The sequence below is a fragment of the Stegostoma tigrinum genome, chromosome 40 (genome assembly GCF_030684315.1).
Source record: "Stegostoma tigrinum isolate sSteTig4 chromosome 40, sSteTig4.hap1, whole genome shotgun sequence".
Lineage (NCBI taxonomy): Eukaryota > Metazoa > Chordata > Chondrichthyes > Orectolobiformes > Stegostomatidae > Stegostoma > Stegostoma tigrinum.
This window is the reverse complement of record NC_081393.1, coordinates 16,729,398-16,748,125: the sequence shown is the minus strand read 5'-3', so window position 1 is coordinate 16,748,125 and position 18,728 is coordinate 16,729,398. Positions and strand designations below refer to the sequence as shown.

Here is an 18,728-nt window from a genome sequence, read left to right as displayed (position 1 = left end):
GACTGCATCCACAATTCCAGATGTGGCCTCATTAAAGCCCTGTACGTTTGGAGCCTGACTTTCTTGATTCCGTTCCATTGGCAATTAAGACTAAAGTGCCATTTGCCTCTGTAACTGCTCATTGTACCTGCTCAGTAATGTTCTGCCTTTTGTGAAAGTGCCACCTAGCTTCAGGCTCCTCAATCGAGGGCACAGAAATCAGTTATACAGCATTGTGACTCTTGTGCAATAATATTGATTTCCAGCCCGTAAAGATACAAGTAATCAAAGCTGAGAAAAGGCCCTTAGACTACAAAGACTGTCCCTCTTTAACAGCTCTACATTCCCAACTGTAGTGCTTCTCCAATGATACAGTGGTCCCGCGGTCCTCCCCCTCTGATGCAGTGCTTCTTCAGTATCGCATCTCCAATAGTGCAGAACACACTTGGTGTCGATCATCCGACAGTCACAGAGAATAATCTTCTGGCCTTTGAAGGGTGCACGTGAGCTTCATGATGGATGGTGCTCTTTTTTTAAGCTGGGATCTCACATGAAAAATGATTGACATTTCAAATGGGAATGACCTGTGTTGATTTGCTGAGATGGTAGCAGAGGATTGGGAGCAAATCACAAGTGGCTCAAAGACTCTCAGTCAGTTCCAGTTGTTTTTTCAATTTTCTGTTCCTTCTACAGCGCAGGTCAAGGTGAAGAAAAAGCCTGCTCCCATCAGCACTTCTGTTGAGCGCAAGAAGGAAGAAGTCTCATTTTTTAAGGTGCCTGATATCGATCTAAAGGGAAAGATTTCACCCCAGCTTTTACTAGCAACTCAGCGCTTCTTATCCAGAGGTAGGGAGACAGTTACTGCTGGGGAAAAGGCTGGGTTGTGAGAGGGGTGGTAGAGTGTAAGTGTCTTTGGTTCCTCTCCAAAATGTGCAATGTTTTCTGAAGAGAAAAATCTGTGAGTTTGAAGGGCAAGTCAGCTACTTAGTTGACAGGCTTTTAGTTTTAGCCTGGCAAAAGTGTTTGGGGAGATCAGCGCTGTGCTGAAATTTGTAATACTGTCTGGTGTTGGCTGAGAGATCAAAGACTGAAATCTTGCATTGTTGCTCTGTGTGTGCATGTCTCTGTGCGTGTGTGTGTGTCTGTGTGCGTGTGTAGGTGGGGGGAGCTGTAGATAGTTGGGAACTGGTGCAGGGAATGAATGATGTACGTACGACAGAAATTATATTTCTTGTATTACAGGCTTGATTGATTTTACTCCCACTTTAATGCGGTGCTGCTGAATAATAGCAAATGTGTTCATTTGTTGTCATTCAGATTGTATGCCAATGTGATTTTCTATTTAAACACTAATGTGAATAATGTGCTATTTACTGCTGAGAGGAACAGCTGAGAGTCTGCCTTTAGTTGTTCATGTGGGATTATAAAATCAGTGAGTTTGTTCTCTTCAAGCCATTCTCCCCCACCCCGTTCCCATTTGAAGAATCCTTGCTTCATTAACTATTAACTGCAGCGAAGTTTGTCACTCTGGTACTGAGCATGTTCGTTTAATTTTGCTGCTATACTGCTATAACGACCGCAGGTTGTGTTTGCAGAAGTGGAATTGTTCAGCCCCTCGCGGGTCTCTGAGAGCGTTCTTCTCCATCTACTCAAGCATCCCAGTGTCAACCAGGAGGTGAAATTCAACGAAAATCACAAGATGGCCCCAGAACATTACCTGTACCAGCGGAATCAGCCAGTTGACTACTTTATTCTGGTGCTGCAGGTACGAGCTCATTCTGATGTTTCTCCTGGACGTGAAATTTCACTTGGGTATGTGCCTTTACCCCAGTCATCAAGGGAAATGAGACAAGTAACTGAGACCAAAGGGTCTAGAGGGTTGCTATAGTAGAAAAGAGGAGGAAAGCTGGGTGGAGGCCCAAGGAGGAGTGGAATGTGAAGTACTGATAATATCACTGGTTGAGAGATCCAGAGGCCCAGGTGAGTAATTTGGGATCACAGATTCAAATCCCACTTGCCAGGCATTTAAATTCAGTGAATTGATAAAACCTGAAATTGCAAGCTGGTTTTGTCAGTAATGCTGATCACGCAACTATGATAAAAGGACATTCAACGATAATTTATGGAAGGACATCAGCCATCAAATGTGTGGCCTGGCCTCCATATAATTTCAAACCACAGTCATCTGTTTGGCTCCTAACTACCCTCTGAAATCGCCATGCAAACCAGTTGAAGGATAATCAGGATGCCAGTGACACGCACATCCCATGGAAAATGCAATAGTGTCTAATGGCACACAAAACTGCACTCATTGTCCATGCATGTTAATCCAGAAACATCTATGTGCACAATTCCAGACATGCTGTGTCATCACATGCAGTCTCACTGATGTCATTCGCAAAGGCTTGTGCAGAGGAAGAATGATATTGAAATGGGGTTTAGCAGGGCAGTGAGGTTGTGGGAAGAAGAACGAAAAGGAAAGGACATCCTGTTTAAACTTGAAACCCCAATTTGCATGTGTGTCTATTTAACTGGTGCATAACACAATGTGCAGGCAAAAAAGAAACGAAAAGGATTGGGGCATTGTCATTGGAAATGGATTGATTGTGCCGAATAATTCATTTCTGTGCCTCATATCATAGCTAATTCTGTGCCGAGCATAATGTAGTGGCACTTAGAACTAGCAGAGAGGGCAGGGTGAGTGTAAGTAGAGTGGGTGATCAGTCAGAGGGATTGAGGACTAAGGAGATATGCAGCTTTGGAAAGACTTATTTTTGAGGAGCAAAGAGTCAACTGGTGTCAGGGAGTGGTAACTGTGTTTGGGAACATGAGAGAGCAAAAGCTTGGTGTTGGGCTGGCACAAGACTGTAAAGTTGACTTTAATAATGAAAATGTTGCTGTTCTTTCGGGGACCAGTAACATGTGGGCCAAAGGGCAACAGAGGTTCAGGGACCCTGCACTGAAAACTTAGGCTCTAATATTTACAATGCCTGGCAACTCCTTTTGTGCAGACTTTACTAAAAATGCGAAGTGGGATGTTCTATCTTTTTGTCTGCCCACTTTAATACCCAGTCATGCCGCCACTCTATGCAGAGGTGTCTGTGCAAACAGCACAAGTGCAGTCCTTCAGTATTGTCGGGGCTGTCATCTTTCACATGAAGCATACATTGTAGGTAGACTGGAGACGGGATCCTGATAGGTTCTTGGTTGATCTGGAAAGGGCTAGATGGACCAAATGGCCTAACCCTGCTCTAATTCCCTATATCCCATGGCACCATTTCAAAGAAGAACAAAGCTGTTCTCCCCACTGTCCTGGCTAATATGTATACACTAAACAACATGACTAAGAAACAGGTGATCTGGTTCTTACTGCTGTTCGTGGGAATTTGCTGTGTGCAAACTGGCAACAGCAGTTCTGAAATGACAAAATATTACACATTGTATTTCTTAGTCTGTAGTTGGGATGCTATACTGTTGATGAATTCTTTGGCCAAGATACGTAGCTGAACGTCAGTAACTCAGCATAGTTGTTGTGTGACACTGCTCGTGACAATAATATTGCAGTCTTTTCACTTGTTAACATCGTGAAACCTTTTTCAATATTTCTGTCTTAAAAAAACTCTTCAGGTATGTCCCCTGTCCATATCTGCTTTGCTGTGTAATAGAAAGTGTTGTTGCATTCTTGTTACAATCAATAATAATGTGTTGTAAATCTGCTCTTGAGAACAGGGGCGAGTGGAGGTGGAGATAGGCAAAGAGGGTTTGAAGTTTGAAAATGGAGCCTTTACCTATTACGGTGTCTCCGCACTGACTGCCCCATCCTCTGGTAGGACTATATGCTTTGTATATTTCTATTTGTTCTCTACACTCCCATGTAAACTTTACTTTAGCATTCCACTGATGTGTATGCAAACAGCTCGGATGTATTTAGGAGCTGTTACCCACATTGTTTCTCTGCATTGGTAGCAAGAGGATAGGGGTGGGTGAGACTGGTTGTTGGGGGGCATGAGATTGGTGGTGAAAGGCACTGTGTTGGAGCTGTCCTCTAAGTACTTGATACAGGCACCATAGAGAGAGCTTTGTTTTGTATCTAATAGCACATGTGCTAGGAGTGTTTGTGGGCAGTTTAGAGGCAGCTTCACTTGCAGGTGAAAAGTGTAGAGGTAGTTGTACTCTGTGTTTAACCCTGTGTTGTCCTTGCCCTGGGAGTGTTTGATGTAGACAGCGTGGAGGCAGTTTTACTTCCAGTTTAAAAGTAGTACTTTCCATTGTACCTGACTTCAGCAGTATTTGGTGGTAACAGTGTCGAGGGTGCTTGAATTTCAAATGAAAGGAGTTGAGGCAGCTTTACTGTGTATCTAAACCTTGTGCTGTCCCAGTCTTTGGGGATGTTCGATGGGGACACTGTGGACAGAGCTTTAATTTCAGCTCAAGAATAGAGGGTGTTTTGCTTGCCATTTAACCCTGTACTGTCCCTGTTTGGAGATAATGCGGAGAGAACTTTACTCTGTATGTTACCTCGTGCTGTCCCTGGTCTGTGGATGTGTGATGGGGTCAGCTTTGAGGCTGCTTTACTTAGTTTAAAATAAATAGTAGGGGCAGTACTGACACTTTAAAAGAATAGAGGGAGTTTAACTCTGTCCAACCCCTTTACCAATGTTCAGAAAGCTTTACTTTCAGTTTAAGAAAGTAGTGGAAGCTCTGCACGACCTAACCCTGTGCTGTCCATGTCCTGGGGATGTTTGGTGGAGACTTTGAAGAGGGAGCTTTACTTTTGGTATAGAAGAGTAGAGGAAGATTCACTATCTAACCCTGTGTTGTCCCTGTCCTGGGAGCTGTTAAAGGGGACATTGTGGAGGGGAGCTTTACTATCAATTTAAAAGGGTGGAGGGAGCTTCACTTATATCTGCCTCTGTCCTAGGGGCATTTGGTGGGGACAGTGTTGAGGGACCTCCACTTTCAGTTTAAAAGAGTAGAGGAAAGTTCTGAATCCTTACCATGTACTGTACCTGAAACAAAACCTGGAATTGCTGAAGAGACTCAGATCTGGTAGCACCTGGGGAGAGAAAACAAGTGTTACTGTTTTGGGCCCAGTGCTCCTCCTTCCTGTTCTGGGAGTATTTGATGGGGATGGTATCGTGGAAGCATTGCTCTTATCTAACTTGGTGCTATACCTGTCCTGGGAGCTTTTGATAGAATGATGATCTAAGCTGTATGATCTGAATCATTGTCTCCCGTACTTGTATGTTTAGAGCTCATTCTCCTGGCTAACTACAGTTGTATTTTACTCTGCAGATCTGTTGCTTGTGGACATTTTATCTCTTGTGAAATGCTGTCTCTGATAAGTAAACACACCAGGTGTGTGACATTTTTACACTGCACTTGACCAACATCGATTATAAATGCAGTGTTGTTGTTTAGAATGGAAGTAAAAAGATAATCTCGAATATTTGGTTTTTAAAATGGAATTGAATTTCATCTGCATGCATGGCCCATCTGACTCCTGCACTCTAGTTCCATGACACTTAGTCTAAACTCACTGTGCATTGTCAAGAGTAGAGGGCTTGGACGCTTGCTGAATTTGTCGCAGAACCTCTGTAACTACTGTGTGTTTCACAACTGTGGTGCTCGTTTAACTCTCTTTTTCTCAGTTCATCAGTCACCAGCCACCAATGTGAAGTGGAGTCGGCGAGACCCGTTCTCCAAGGACCTCCTGGAATCTGGGGAGAATGCAAACTTTTCCATGTACTGCCCTGATTACACTGTGAGAGCACTAAATGACCTTCAAGTTCTGAAGGTGAGGTTGCATCTAGAAAAGGTAAAGGAAGGGAAAAGAAAACCAAGTGAAGCAAAGCTGAAAATGTTGCAGTCATGCGGTGGAGAGGTGGAGATGGCCTGTTGTCATCTAACAGCAAAGAGACAAGTCAGATTTCTGGTCCACCTCCCCTGTTGGAGCAGCTCTTTCTCATTTTACACAGATTACAGTTGTACAATTCTAGATGTTTTTAAACAGCCTATTCACGTGTATTACGGCACACTGGACTAGCTAGGTTTTGTACCAGGCCTTCTGGCTCATTACTGAGGAGCCCTTTGTTTTGGAATTCTGTATAGAGTCTGCATCTTTTTGGAAGGGAGTTTGCATTCTGAATATTAATTGGAGCAACTCACTAATTTTGCCTGCCTGTCTATCTATTGTTCACCACTGTTAAGCAAGGGCAGTTGTAGACTCTCTTTTGTTTCCCCTCAGGTTACTCGGCTGCAGTATTTAAATGCGATTATGGCCTCGAGAATACACAGTTCTTCACTGTCGCCAGATACATTTGAGCTGAAAGTGATTCCCAGCAGTCAAGCGAATTTGCTCAAAGATCAAAACTCCTCCAGAAGTGAGTGCTCTTTTTTTGATGTGCTGGCCTTCATTGTTTGGAGGCTGTTCAAAAGAGATTAACTAGACTGGAATGAAGGGTTGACTTTAAGATTGGCTGAATAGGTTAGGCCTTTATTCATCAGAATTTGAGTGAGAGGTGAACCTGTTGAAACACGGAAAATTCTGAGGGAGCTTTACCAGGTGGGTGTTGAGAGAATATTTTTGTGAGTGAGGAAGCTTCAGACTGATGGGCATAGTTACAAAAAATAGGAATAATCATTTAAAATTGAGACAGGATAGAATTTCATCGCGAGAGGAAAAGGCAGAGAAGGGACATAGGCTGAGAGCCGGCATGACTGACCTAATGGCCGCCTCAAATGCGGTGACATTGCTGCAGTTCTGGCATGGGGGAGACAGTGGTGAAGCTAAACCAGCTTTTAGGAGTTGGGAATTATGAGAAAAGATTTTCAGTTCAGGAGGAAGATGTCACCCTACACGACTGTCTTTGTTTGACTCAAGATGACGATGAAAATGGTAGCTTAGGGAGAGGTTGTCAACCACTGGAGGCTGTGCTGGAACGAAGAGACATCACGACAGGGAATTGCATGTGTAAACGCTAGAGGCATCTGTGAGACCACTGGCACTTGAACTGGGACAATCTGGGCTCTTATTTGAGGAACAAATCCAAGTGTAAAATAACAATAACTTCTGGTTCATAATCTCATCATCCATCCGTCCTCTGTATCCATTGCCCTTTGTAATTTAGCTAGTGAGAGAGACAGGCTGAGCATCTGGCGAGTTCTGAAAATGAATGATGGCTATCTGTTAGAGCTGTCTGTTTTCTCTTGATGGAGAGCAAGAGAAAACCATGGTGTATCCCATAGGCCATTTAGATTTCACAGAGAAAGACGAAAAGTGGAGCAATAGAGAAACTATCTGAGCTGGAGCCTGCTCACTGCTTTTACCCACCGTTATCCTCTGGGCTATGAGTCACTGTCAGACAAACTGCATAACATCTCAGATCTCACATGGGTTATCTTTGACAAAAGGTTGACTTTTCTTTTGTTTTTCTTTTTTCCCTAATTATTGTTGTCAGGTACCAGCAGACGTAAACCACAAAGCGAAGAAGACAGTCCAGAGAGGGATGATGGTGTCTAACCTAAGAGAATATGCGAGGGTATTTGACTTCTGTGTCCAAAGCCACACCACTTCAGTAAGCTGCGAATGTACCGTGCTAGTGCCTGGCTGGAGCTATGGCCATCCATTTGCTGGACAAACTGTAATTTGTTGCAAAGTGGGTTTGGGATGGGTTGGAGAAAGGACTCTCTTATTTTTGTAGACTTTGTGCATCATGAAAAGACGGTGGCATTTATAATGCTAAGACAACTAACCGTGACTAATTCCTCAGATAGAACTCTTTCTGTGATTTTTAGACTTGGAAGGATTACAGTATAAGAGACAAAAAGGTTTACATCACTTTTCTCCCGTAGACGATGAGGTCTAAAGCAGTTACTTGAAGACTACGGAATGCAGATGTGTTTGAGCAATATTGAATGTGAATATACCACAGTTCTTTTGTTTTTAACCCCCACACTAAGAGGAATACTATTTATAGTAAAACCCTGGTTCATGAATTCTCTCTTGAGTTTCTGGTTGCTTGCAAGTCTCTCTGTCCATGCAAAGTCTTCATTTAAGAAGTAAAGAAAGTCTTTCATTTCTGCAGGGATTTTTACTATCTCAGGATATGTGAAAGTGCTTTACACCTATCAAAGTGCTTTTGAAGCATTGTCACTGGTGTAATGCTGGAACGCAGCAGACCCGTTCTCACTCAGCAAGATCCTACAAGCCGTAATGTGCGAAGGACTGGATAATCTGCTTTAAAGTTGTTTGGGCAATAATTGTAGAGTTTCAGCTGCGAGTGGAAAGGCGGGGATTATTCTCCCTTTTGTTTTTGAAGTGCTGCTGAGAGATCTTTGACATCCCACCTGAGAGAACAGGAGCAGCAGTAATTGTTTCATTCAAAAGCTAGAATATCCAAATTTGAAGCTCTGCCCGCAGTACTGCAATGGCTTGTCAGCCTGGATCATTGTGTAGTTTGTGATCTGTGGTTACCTGATCAAATTTTAATAACGTGGATTGAACTGCAAGTGGCCAACAGACGCTTATGGACTCCTCAACTCTGCTAATCTTAGGAACGATAGATATTATTGAGCTAAGGATGGAGAGCTTTGTCCTTTGTCGTCAGGTGATGCTCCCTTCAGGATTGCTCAGAGTGGATTCTTACACGAAGTACAAAGGGGGGACCGAGTACCAAAAGAACCAATGCATTCAGGGAACCAGATGGGAAAATGTTTTAGCAATCAGTTTTGAGACGCTAAGATTTCTGCACAATCCTTGCAGGAGAGGCCGTTTACTGTTGACCAGGCAGTATACATGTGCCAACTAGTGCTTTCATATTGAATCACCTTCTGCCTAGAACCTAATGCCTCATTCAGTTGGTTTGAAATTCTTCACGCTTACCAATGAATTATTGAGCGACAAAGAGATAAAGAAAGGTCAAGAATGAGCGTTGTCTTTGGGCCACGGATTCATTCCATTCTGTAATCGGGAACTGGGCTGTTTCTTGTATTCTTTTTGGATGGAGCTGAAAGATAAGCACACGTTATCCCTTATGGAGCACTCTTTTGAAAATTACTAGTTGCCTTCAACCTTCTTTTGGCTAGACTCCCTGCTCCAAGCCCTCTGAGTCTTCATTCATCTTAGGTCTGACTGTGGGTTGGTGCAAGCCTTCAGAGATGGCATTGTTCTCGGCATTGCTGGTATCTGGAAAGGGAAGGTGAATAAACCTAGAGGCTCCCCTAGGAAGGAAGAAGATTGCATTTAAATAGTCACCTCAAAGGCACCTCAAAAAGCTTCATGGGCTGTGAGATACCTTTGAAGTGTAGTCGCTGTTCCGTATGCAGAAATATCTGGCAAAAACATGAAGTGACAATGAACATACTTTTTTGAGGGATAAAACTTGACCTGGACATGAGAGAGAGAGCTCCCAGATCTTCAGAACTACACCAAAGATGTTTTACATCAACTTGAGATTGGATGGGTGCCTCAGTTTGGCGACAGCTGCAAAGGTGCAGTGCTTCTTTCTTGCTGTATTGAAGTATTGTTTGAAATCATCAGGCTTGAGTCTCGAGATTGGAACATGAACTGACAAGCTATCGAAATTTGCATTCCCTATTCCATTATATAGAGAGCATGTGACACGATGCTGTTGGAGTGAGTGTTTTCATCAAATACTGAATCCTGAGCTGTCTGTCGTTGGAAAGAAGATCCTGTAACTACTCAGCTTTACGTATTTGGACTTCAGGGCACCTAGTTTGCATTTCTGAATACTACAGCATATTGATCCATCACTTGGAGAAGCCAATGAAAGCACACTGCTGTTCTGCAGTTAAAGTCGGGCTTGAATTGTACTTGTGCCACACCATTGCCATTGCTGAACCCTCTCAAATATTGGCCTGTGAGTTACCATTGACCAGAAACTGAACTGGGCTCATCACTTAAGTACCTTGACTGCAACAGGTCAGGCTTGGTATTCTGTTTTGTGTACCTTGCCTCCTGACTCCCCAAAGCCTCTCCACCACCGACAAGGCACGAGTCAGGAATGTGTTGGAATACTCCCCACTTACCTGGATGGATGCAGCTTTAGCTACACTCAAATCTTGACACCACCCAGGACAAGACAACTTGCTTCATTGGTACCACTCCCATGAACATTGGCTCCTTCCAACTCAGCTGCTCAGTAGCAGCAGTGTGTATCACCTGCAGGATGCACTACAGAAATTCACCAAGTTCCTTAGACAACATCTCACAAACCCAAGACCTCTACAATCTAGAATGACAAGGAAACAGATGTGTGGGAACACCACAATCTGCAAGTTTCTCCTCCAAGTAACTGGCCATCCTGAACTGGCACTGTATCATTGTTCCTTCAGCGTCACTGGGTCAAATGCTGGACTTCTCTCCCTAACAGGACTGCAGCAGTTTGAGAAGGCTAGCTCGCCACCACCTTCTCAAGGTCTGTTAAAGTTGGGCAAGATATGCTGGCTCAGTTAGCAACACCCAAAAGGATAATAAAAAGTGATGGTCTGGCAGAATTATAGCAGAAGGATTATGCTACAGTGGATGCAGCCAAGCGGTCAACATGTTTCACCCTCAGCGGGGTAAGACGTGAATTTGAATTTGACAAACCTGGTGTGTTGGAGCAAGTGAAATAAACTGAAATTGGCCAAGTTATTAACAACCCAACTCAGAGCGTTTCCTATCTCCCCTGTCTCTTACTTGAAGGAGAAGAACCCCGTTGCATGAATACAAATTCAATCTTTTAAATTAGAAACAGCCTGAGTTTGGACCTAGAGTTCATTAATGCCTCAGACTGGTCATGCGTAGCATTAGTTTTGTAGGCTTACTTTATCGTCTCATTTCCAGTGAGCTTTTGACTGCTGTTACTGAACTGTTCTGAAAAAGGAAACCCTGCCACAGTAAGAGTTCCAGTTCAATTTGAGTGGTTTTGGTGGCCTGCTAGTTACAAAAAGGTAGATATAATGGAGCGGGAGGGAGAGAAGGTGGATTCAGCTGTTCTGCAGTAACGTGTCAGAGAGAGGGCTGGGACACTGCATTGATCCTTGACTTCTGTCCCTGCATCTCTTGAGACCTCCCAACAAAGGGAATAGCAGTTATTGTCTAAAGTCATTGCTGACTTAAAACCTCAGATGATCAAACATGTGGATGTTTCTGGACAAGTGCCACTTGGTAATCAGTTAAGACGGTCACTTGCTGCCTAATTTGTTTCCCTGAAGACTTGTGCCATCTCTGCATCATGCATGCAGTGTGCTACTTCTTTAGGGCAGGTGCGCAAACCATGATCAAACCTTGCATCTTTTTGATCGGATTTTCTGCAGAATGTGGAATGTACACCCGTGGCACACGGATTGCAAACATGCATAGCTGCTTGTCTTTCACAGGTATTGGTGCAACCAAGACAGGTTCTGACACAAACCAAGAAGTCATAGGTTCCATCTCTACTTCATGTAGAGCTAGCTGGTTTTGGGCAGGTACATGGAGTGGCATTACTATAATCAGCCTGACATCTGCAGATAGGAAGTGAGAAACACACCGGGCTTTTCATCTCCTGACTGCTTTGCAGTGAGTGCAAGGATCAGATCTTTGCAGCAAAGTCCCACAGTCAAACAGCATCACTAAAGAATGGGTAACTAGATGAGGTTCAAGAAGCTGAGCCCAGCAACAGACAGGAGGGATGGAAACTGAGAAAAAAACAAAAACACCAATCACACGTGACAGCTGATCGTAAGTGTCACAGCTGAAAACAGAACTAGAATGTGATGAAGCAGTTCAATTTAGCTTTCTTGTCTCTCGATCTGATTCTGTTTCTCCTTGGCTGGTATCTCTGTCTTCTCTTTTAATGCAAGCAACATTGAAATATTGTAGGCAAAAGCACACTGTGATTACATACTTTTTGAATACGTAAGAAGTAATTTATAAAATTCTGTTTTACCAAAGAGTCTAGGAAGAAATGTAAGTGCCAATTATTCAGCCAAAATCAGATTAGTTCTTATTCAAAATGCTTGGTTGTTTTCCCAGTATATCTAGAAGCTTCTGAATCAGGAAGCAATCATCAGGTTTCATATAAATGATTTTGAGGGTTACTTTGTGCACTTGTGTTTTATATACAAACAAATGTATTAAAATTGTGTAGCTTCTGGTACATATTTTAAATCACATTCCAGGTAAATATTTTTTAATCATTACAATTAAAAGGTACCTCTCATTTGTATGTACATTTATAATGTAAAATTGCAGATATATATTTAAAAAAGAAATGGGTCTGTATTGTACTGATGGAGCTGTTGCATTAGATTTCAGGTCAGTTTAATAAATAAATAAATAAAAACTCCTGAATGAGTGCCATGTACACTGTGGAGGCACCAGCTTGCAGCCTGAATTTACCTCCCTTAAAAACTGCAAGATGATGGAGAGTTTGTCATCTCTTGGACAGCCTGATGTTTGAAGCTTTGTTCTTTAAGCCTTCTAGGTCCAACAGCTCTTTTTCTCTTGTGTTCTGTCAGAAGTTGCATATGATGTACATGAGTGCATGTTGTATAATTTTTAACAAGTTTTTGCCTGTTTCTTACCTGCATGGCTGCCAGCACTGCAGCTCTTTATTCCTTCATCTGAGTACATTGATATGAATGTGTGGAATGGTCTATTTGGCCATGTTTGACGAATCATTTATTATGATTGTATTCATTGAATGTTTACCAATTTACTTCCCATTGGGAGGGGAACAGGTTAGAAGCAGTAAATAATTGAAATGCAGGTTGATCTCCACCCATCTTACCCAAGGCGAACAGCAATGCATATTACCAGTTAAGGTAAGTTGGCACAGTTAAGACATAGGTATTTGGGCCTTTATGTTTGCATGGTTTGACTACTAAGGGTGGGATATCTTTACCATTACTTTGTTGGATCTCGAGGGGTGGCGATGCTTGTGTCTGCAGACTGCTCAGACTTTCTGTTCCTCAATCATTCCACATTGTAGAAAGGGGCTACTCTCCAGCTCATCTTACACAAGTGTGCATTCTTAAACAGCTACCATGGGTGTTGCGCTCCTCCAAGGTAATAAATTACCCACTGCTTTCCCAATCTTCTACTCCTTTCCCTCTTTCTCGATCTCTGCAGTGTGTTTTGCATTTGACATTGGAGCATTCAAAGGTTGTAAAAAATGCTTATGTATATGCAGGTTTATTTCTCATTTATTATAAATCTTCCTTCTGTATCTAGCATATCAACAGCAAATTATGACAGTATCAAATTCTCGTGCAGTTGAATTAGTTGCTGCTGTAATTGACTGAAATTGGAGTATAGATGTGCCCCAAAATCATGTGAGCAATGTTTGAAGTCCAGTATGGCAATCCGTTCTTGGGGGAGATGTAGTTAAAGCTTGGTTACCCTCCTCGAACTGTAATATCTTGAGTTTGGCATTGAAGGTTTACTCTTTCAAGTCTCTCCAGTCTTTTTTAAACTCCTTGAGTTTTTGAAATGGGTGCACTTAGTAGGAGGAGACCAGGAAACCTCACACTACTGTTCCACCATTCTGTTCAATCTTATCTGTATCCTGACTCCATAAATCCTCAATGTCAGCAGTTTGACTTGCTATATGCATGTGCTTCGCAACTTTTCTCCCCCACACATTCCCTTCCCTTCAACAATATTAAGCCCAACATTATGTCAGCATTTTGACTTACTATTTGGACTTTGCTCACAGTCCTGCAAACAAATTATTTAGTTGCTACTGCATCCTCATTCCTCCGTACTTCAATGAGTCCGATGTCAGTTTGGCAATGGGAGAGGAACCAGGGTAGTGCAAGGTACCCAGTGGACTTGGGAGAGGCAAACTACATTAGTATTGAGAGTAATTTAAGATGAAAATAAAAAGGAAAGACTGAGCGTTTAGAATCTGCCTGCATTAATTCACACAGCATGGTGAATAAGGTTGGTGAACTGCAGGCACGAGCATCACTTCACTATTCAGAATAAAATAAGCTGGGATGTCTTTGTCCTTCTTACAAGTATGTTCCCCTGAAGTCTGTTGCTACCCTGCTCATGACTTACTACATTTCCAAGCTGAATCATTCGCAAACTTCAGTATTTAATTCTGTACTGAAGGCCTACCCCTGTGCTTGCAAAGTGAAAAACAATGAACCTAATTATGACTCCTTAGAGACCCTACCTTGCACTTAAGTCAGAAATGCATCTTTTTGTCACGACTCTTCTATCCTATGGCCACTTTTATGTGTCCAAATCTCAGTTCCTTGTTATACCATGTCAACTTCTGTTTTCTCAATCAACTAGTACTTTATCATGTGGCATTTTGGAAGTCCATATATACATCTGTCCCACTTGCTCTGTCAACCCTGGTACTTCATCTCAAGCTAGTCAGACATGATTGTCCTTCAACAAATCTGTGCTTACAATTCTCAAAGTCAGAATTGATCTTGACCTTGATAAATGGTCCTTAATCATTTTCATTGTCCTGCTGTCAGTTGGTTTATTCCTTCTCCCCTCTTGCTTTTCAGTAGATGTGATGGCTGTCTCCCAATATATGACACTAATCATAAAGCCAAAGAGCATTTACAGATTGTAATCGTAGCCTCTGCATTTTCCCCCTTCCCTCCATAACCCAGGATTACCTCATCCTGACTGGGTGACCTGTTAATCTCAAGTAATTGTCAAACTATATTTTGAGCATATCCAGTACTTCTGTTTCCTCCCTCCTCTACAGTAAGTTCAGGTAAGTTTTAGTTTTAAGGTTTAAATATAGATTTTCTTGACTTAGAACAAACAATCTTCAAGTCACGTTGGATGTCTTGTTTAAGTAGGGAGCTGCTTGGTAATAACAGATATCTGACAATCAGCTGAAAGCACTCGGTTCATTTGCTGAAGTAGGAACCTAAACTAACTGGTGGTTCATCAGAAACTTTATAGAAGAGGCATGTTTTTCAAATCACATGGTGAGGAGACTGGCTTGATTGAGATGTAAACTGAATAACAGCAAATTAGGTTAATGAGAGAATTTGGTGCTTGGAGGAAAGAGATGCTTTGAATAAGGATGATTGCAATAACCAGAGGGTTTCAAATATTGTTTGGATTTAATAAGGTTTACTCATTTTTGTAGGTATTATTAAACTAAGACGAAATGAAGCTATTATAAGCAAACCAAAGGAAAAGTCACATAAATGAAGTGAAGTTAAGACTTGACGGGGCAGCTCAGTAGGCCAGTTGGATGCCCCATAAAAAATGAGAAGTCATGGATGCTTTTGAAAACTCAGATGACCACATGGAACTCAGGACGTTAAAGTTCAAGCTGTGGAGGATCCACAAGGCAGAGAGCCATGTGGAAAGGAAGTTGAGAGAAGTGGTCATTGTCAGAGTTTAGTAGCTTGGAGGCAGAAAGAGGATGGCTAACCATTAGACAGTCCAAGAAAATCAGGCAGGCCTTGCAGGAGTTCCCTTGGGTCCTGTTTATTAATCGGTTTCCCCTTTTGGATACTATTGAGGGAGTGAGTTGCTTAGAGAGTGCAGTCAGATCCAGGTTTGTGTCAGCTTTGCTGTACAACAGAGGAAGACAGTGAAAAAAAGAACAGTAATGAGATGTGATTTGTGGTTGGCTAACCAATTAGATGCTTCTAGATGTGTTTCCAGAATGGTATGTTGCCTCCATAGTGCCAGGCCCAAAGATGTTGCAGAACAATAGCAAGATATTAATATACACAAATCCCTGGGTTGCGAAAAGATTCTATTCTTGAGTCTGTTCACAATTGGTATGCAAGTTGGAACACAATGCAGGACAACATAAAGGACCCATTCATTTATGTAGGCAGTACTTGTATGTCAGATCTTTAAAATTTCAGCTTTGTATGAGATCACGTCCATAAATCATGGACCCCTACAGACATCTTTTAATGCTGTCAAACTCCTGTGCTGTAGAGTATTTAACCTTTGCTTTTTTTCTGTTTTTCAGAGTCAGTCGTTAATTTCGCCCCACCCCCCCCACTCCTCCTGGGGAATCGTGAACAGCTGGAGGTCGTGGCCCAGATTGATGCCAGTGATTTAGGTAGGAGAGGGCAAGGTGCCCTGAAAGCAGATTTTAGGGAGCTAGAAAGAAGATTGTAAAGTGACCGCTAAAGCAGTAATCTCAGGATTACTGTAAATTCCATGTGCTAACCCGCATAGAATTAGGCAATTGAACTCTAGGCTAGAAAGTTGATATAAGAAGGCAGGCATCAGAACTCTCGGGTGCTAGGGCATCTTCTGGAGAAGATGAACCAGATGGTCTACCTCCAGAGCGGGACCAGGATGAATACCCTCAAGAATATTAGCTAGTACTGCTGGGCAGGGTTTAAACTAGATTGGCAGGATGGAGAAGGCCTAGGATCTTTGGGGCAAAATCTGACCCCAGGCTGGGAGACAGTCACCCAATAAATTTCCTACGACGGATGAGAAAAGCAAAGGTTAAAAAATGTGCAGTGCAGGAGATTGACAGTGTTAATATGTATATAAATCCAGAGTATAGCAAATTTAAGAAAGGGGCCCTGTTGCAATATTAGCTGAAGAATCAATTACAGCTGTCTGGAGGAATGATACACTAAATAAATCGTCAGATGTGGCCATGTCAGTTGAGCTCAATTTAAAACAAGGCAACCACACTGCTAGGGGTTTATTGGAGAACTCCAAATAATGAGCAGAAGATGGAGGAGCAAATACGTAGGCAAACTGATGAGTGCAAAGGCAATGGGACAATCACAGCTGGCAGTTTCAACTACTTTAAAATGAACTGGGATACGAGCAGTGTGCAAGACACAAGCAGAATATTGTCAACGTAACAACAAAAACAAAGTCGGTGGAAAAGCTCAGCAGGTCTGGCAGCATTTGTGAAGAAAACAAAGAGTTAATGTTGCGGGTCCAGTGACCCTTTCTGAGGAAGGGCTACCAGGCCCGAAACGTTTTTCTTCACAGATATTGCCTGACTTGCTGAGCTTTTTCAGCAATTTTGTTTTTGTTCCTGATCCACAACACTGCGGTTTTTACAGAGTATCGTCAAACTACATTCGAGGAAACCTTTTAGCTGGCACGTAACATTTCTTGCTTTAGTTTTCAGAAATGATGCTGGCAAGCGAATGAAGTTGTGGTAGGTGGCCATTTTAGGGACAGCAACCACAAGACAGTTAGATTTAGCTTCAATTTGGGGGAAAAAATGCGAAGTACCAAATTTTGTGAGGCTAAGATAATCTTCAAAAGGTGGATTGTATACAGCTACTTGAAGGAAAATCAATGGTGTGGGAGATATTCAAAAACAAGATTCTGTGGGTACTGTGTGGACATGTTGAAATGAAAAAGGTGGTACTGCCAAACCTGGAGACCCTTTCTCTTCCCCCCCCCCCCCCCCCCACACCCCCGATCTCATCGCTCCCCCCCCCCCCCCCGCCAAAGTTATTCAGAAGCATACAAGATAAGACAAAGCAGGAAAAGAAAGCTTATGACAGTCACAGAAACTTCTTTCTGTAGAAAGCCTGGAGGAGTATAAAAAGTGAAGTGAAAGGGAAATTAGGATTGCAGATGGCGTATATAATAAAATATTGAATGTTAAAATGGAAGGTCATATTTCTCTTTTCTATCAGGAAAAACAAAATGAGAATATTGATAGAAAGATTAGTGCCTATCACAAATAGTCAAGATAAGCAGTTATACATAAGTGAAGATGATGTGGCAGGGTTCTTAATGAGTTCTTTGTCTCTGTCTTCACAAAGGAGCAGGAAGAAGCAGACATTCTAGTTGAAGAGGAGCAGTTGAAATATTAGATACAGTAAGTATAATGTGAGAGGAGGTACTGACATCCTTGAATGTGGATAAGTAAACAGAGCCAAATGGATTGTATCCTTGGCTGTTCAAGGATAGTAGGGAGGAAATACTGGGTGCTCTGAGGATCATTTTCCAATCTTCCCTACATGCAGGTGACTTATCAGAGAAATGGAAGTCTGTCAATATTGTACCATTGTTTAAAAGGGAGTGAGGGGTAAGGAAAATAATTTGTCTGACTTCTGTGGTGGGTAAATTATTGGAACCAATTCTTGAGATAAACTGTCGTTTGGGAAGGCATGCATTAGTAAGAGATAGTATGGTTTTGTTAAGCAAACATCAAGTCTGTCTTCCTCAAAAACTCAAGTTAGTAACAGGAAGGATCAATGGGAGTAGTGTCACAACCCAGATGGGAAAAGTGCACTGGAAGTCAAACCCCATTCTTCCACAAGTCATCACAAATGTGAAATATGACTAGTTTGATTGCTAGCATGGTTAGTTTGCCTGACTGTGACCACTGAAGTAAGAAGTCCTCATCAGGTTATGTTATTAAGTGAGAAAACAGAAACATATTTCTTGATAAGTAACAAGTTCTTTAACAAGTAGCATTATTATTAAATGCTAAGATGCATACTTAAAATATCCCCCCTTTAAAATCCAAGCAAGTCCATGCTCATTCACAAATAGGTCAGGCAGGACAGACAAGTCTGTGGCGGATGGAGAAAATAGATGGAAAAAGAACGAGGTCTGTTGATCAAGGGTCCAAATCAAAAGATGTAAAATGGGGTGACTTTATCAGAATTCTTATAGTTTTCTGCGGTGATATCACATCTTTGACTATGACGAGCCTCACTTGAGTAACCGGACAGTTGGACCTAGATCTGGGCTTGAGTATCAAATTTTTCTTTTCTTTTTGCAGAGTCTTTGTTATTTCCTTTTCACTCACAGGAGG

The 18,728-nt window shown here is 42.2% G+C and overlaps 1 protein-coding gene across 2 annotated transcripts in view; it reads left to right on the top strand.

Annotated features, from left to right (window-relative positions):
* The window catches only part of LOC125448152 (metal transporter CNNM3), a 79,119-nt gene that overhangs the window by 6,236 nt on the left and 54,155 nt on the right, over positions 1 to 18,728 (top strand). The window contains exons 3-10 of one of the 2 annotated variants that reach the window (XM_059641102.1): positions 673 to 825; positions 1,575 to 1,744; positions 3,709 to 3,805; positions 5,631 to 5,776; positions 6,227 to 6,362; positions 7,440 to 10,563; positions 15,942 to 16,034; positions 17,728 to 17,783. In XM_059641102.1, the coding sequence (XP_059497085.1) occupies positions 673 to 825; positions 1,575 to 1,744; positions 3,709 to 3,805; positions 5,631 to 5,776; positions 6,227 to 6,362; positions 7,440 to 7,501 (764 nt within the window). In that variant the 3' untranslated portion in view covers positions 7,502 to 10,563; positions 15,942 to 16,034; positions 17,728 to 17,783. Of the gene's footprint in view, positions 1 to 672; positions 826 to 1,574; positions 1,745 to 3,708; positions 3,806 to 5,630; positions 5,777 to 6,226; positions 6,363 to 7,439; positions 12,793 to 15,941; positions 16,035 to 17,727; positions 17,784 to 18,728 lie in introns of both variants that reach the window. The other variant, XM_059641101.1, reaches the window with a different exon arrangement.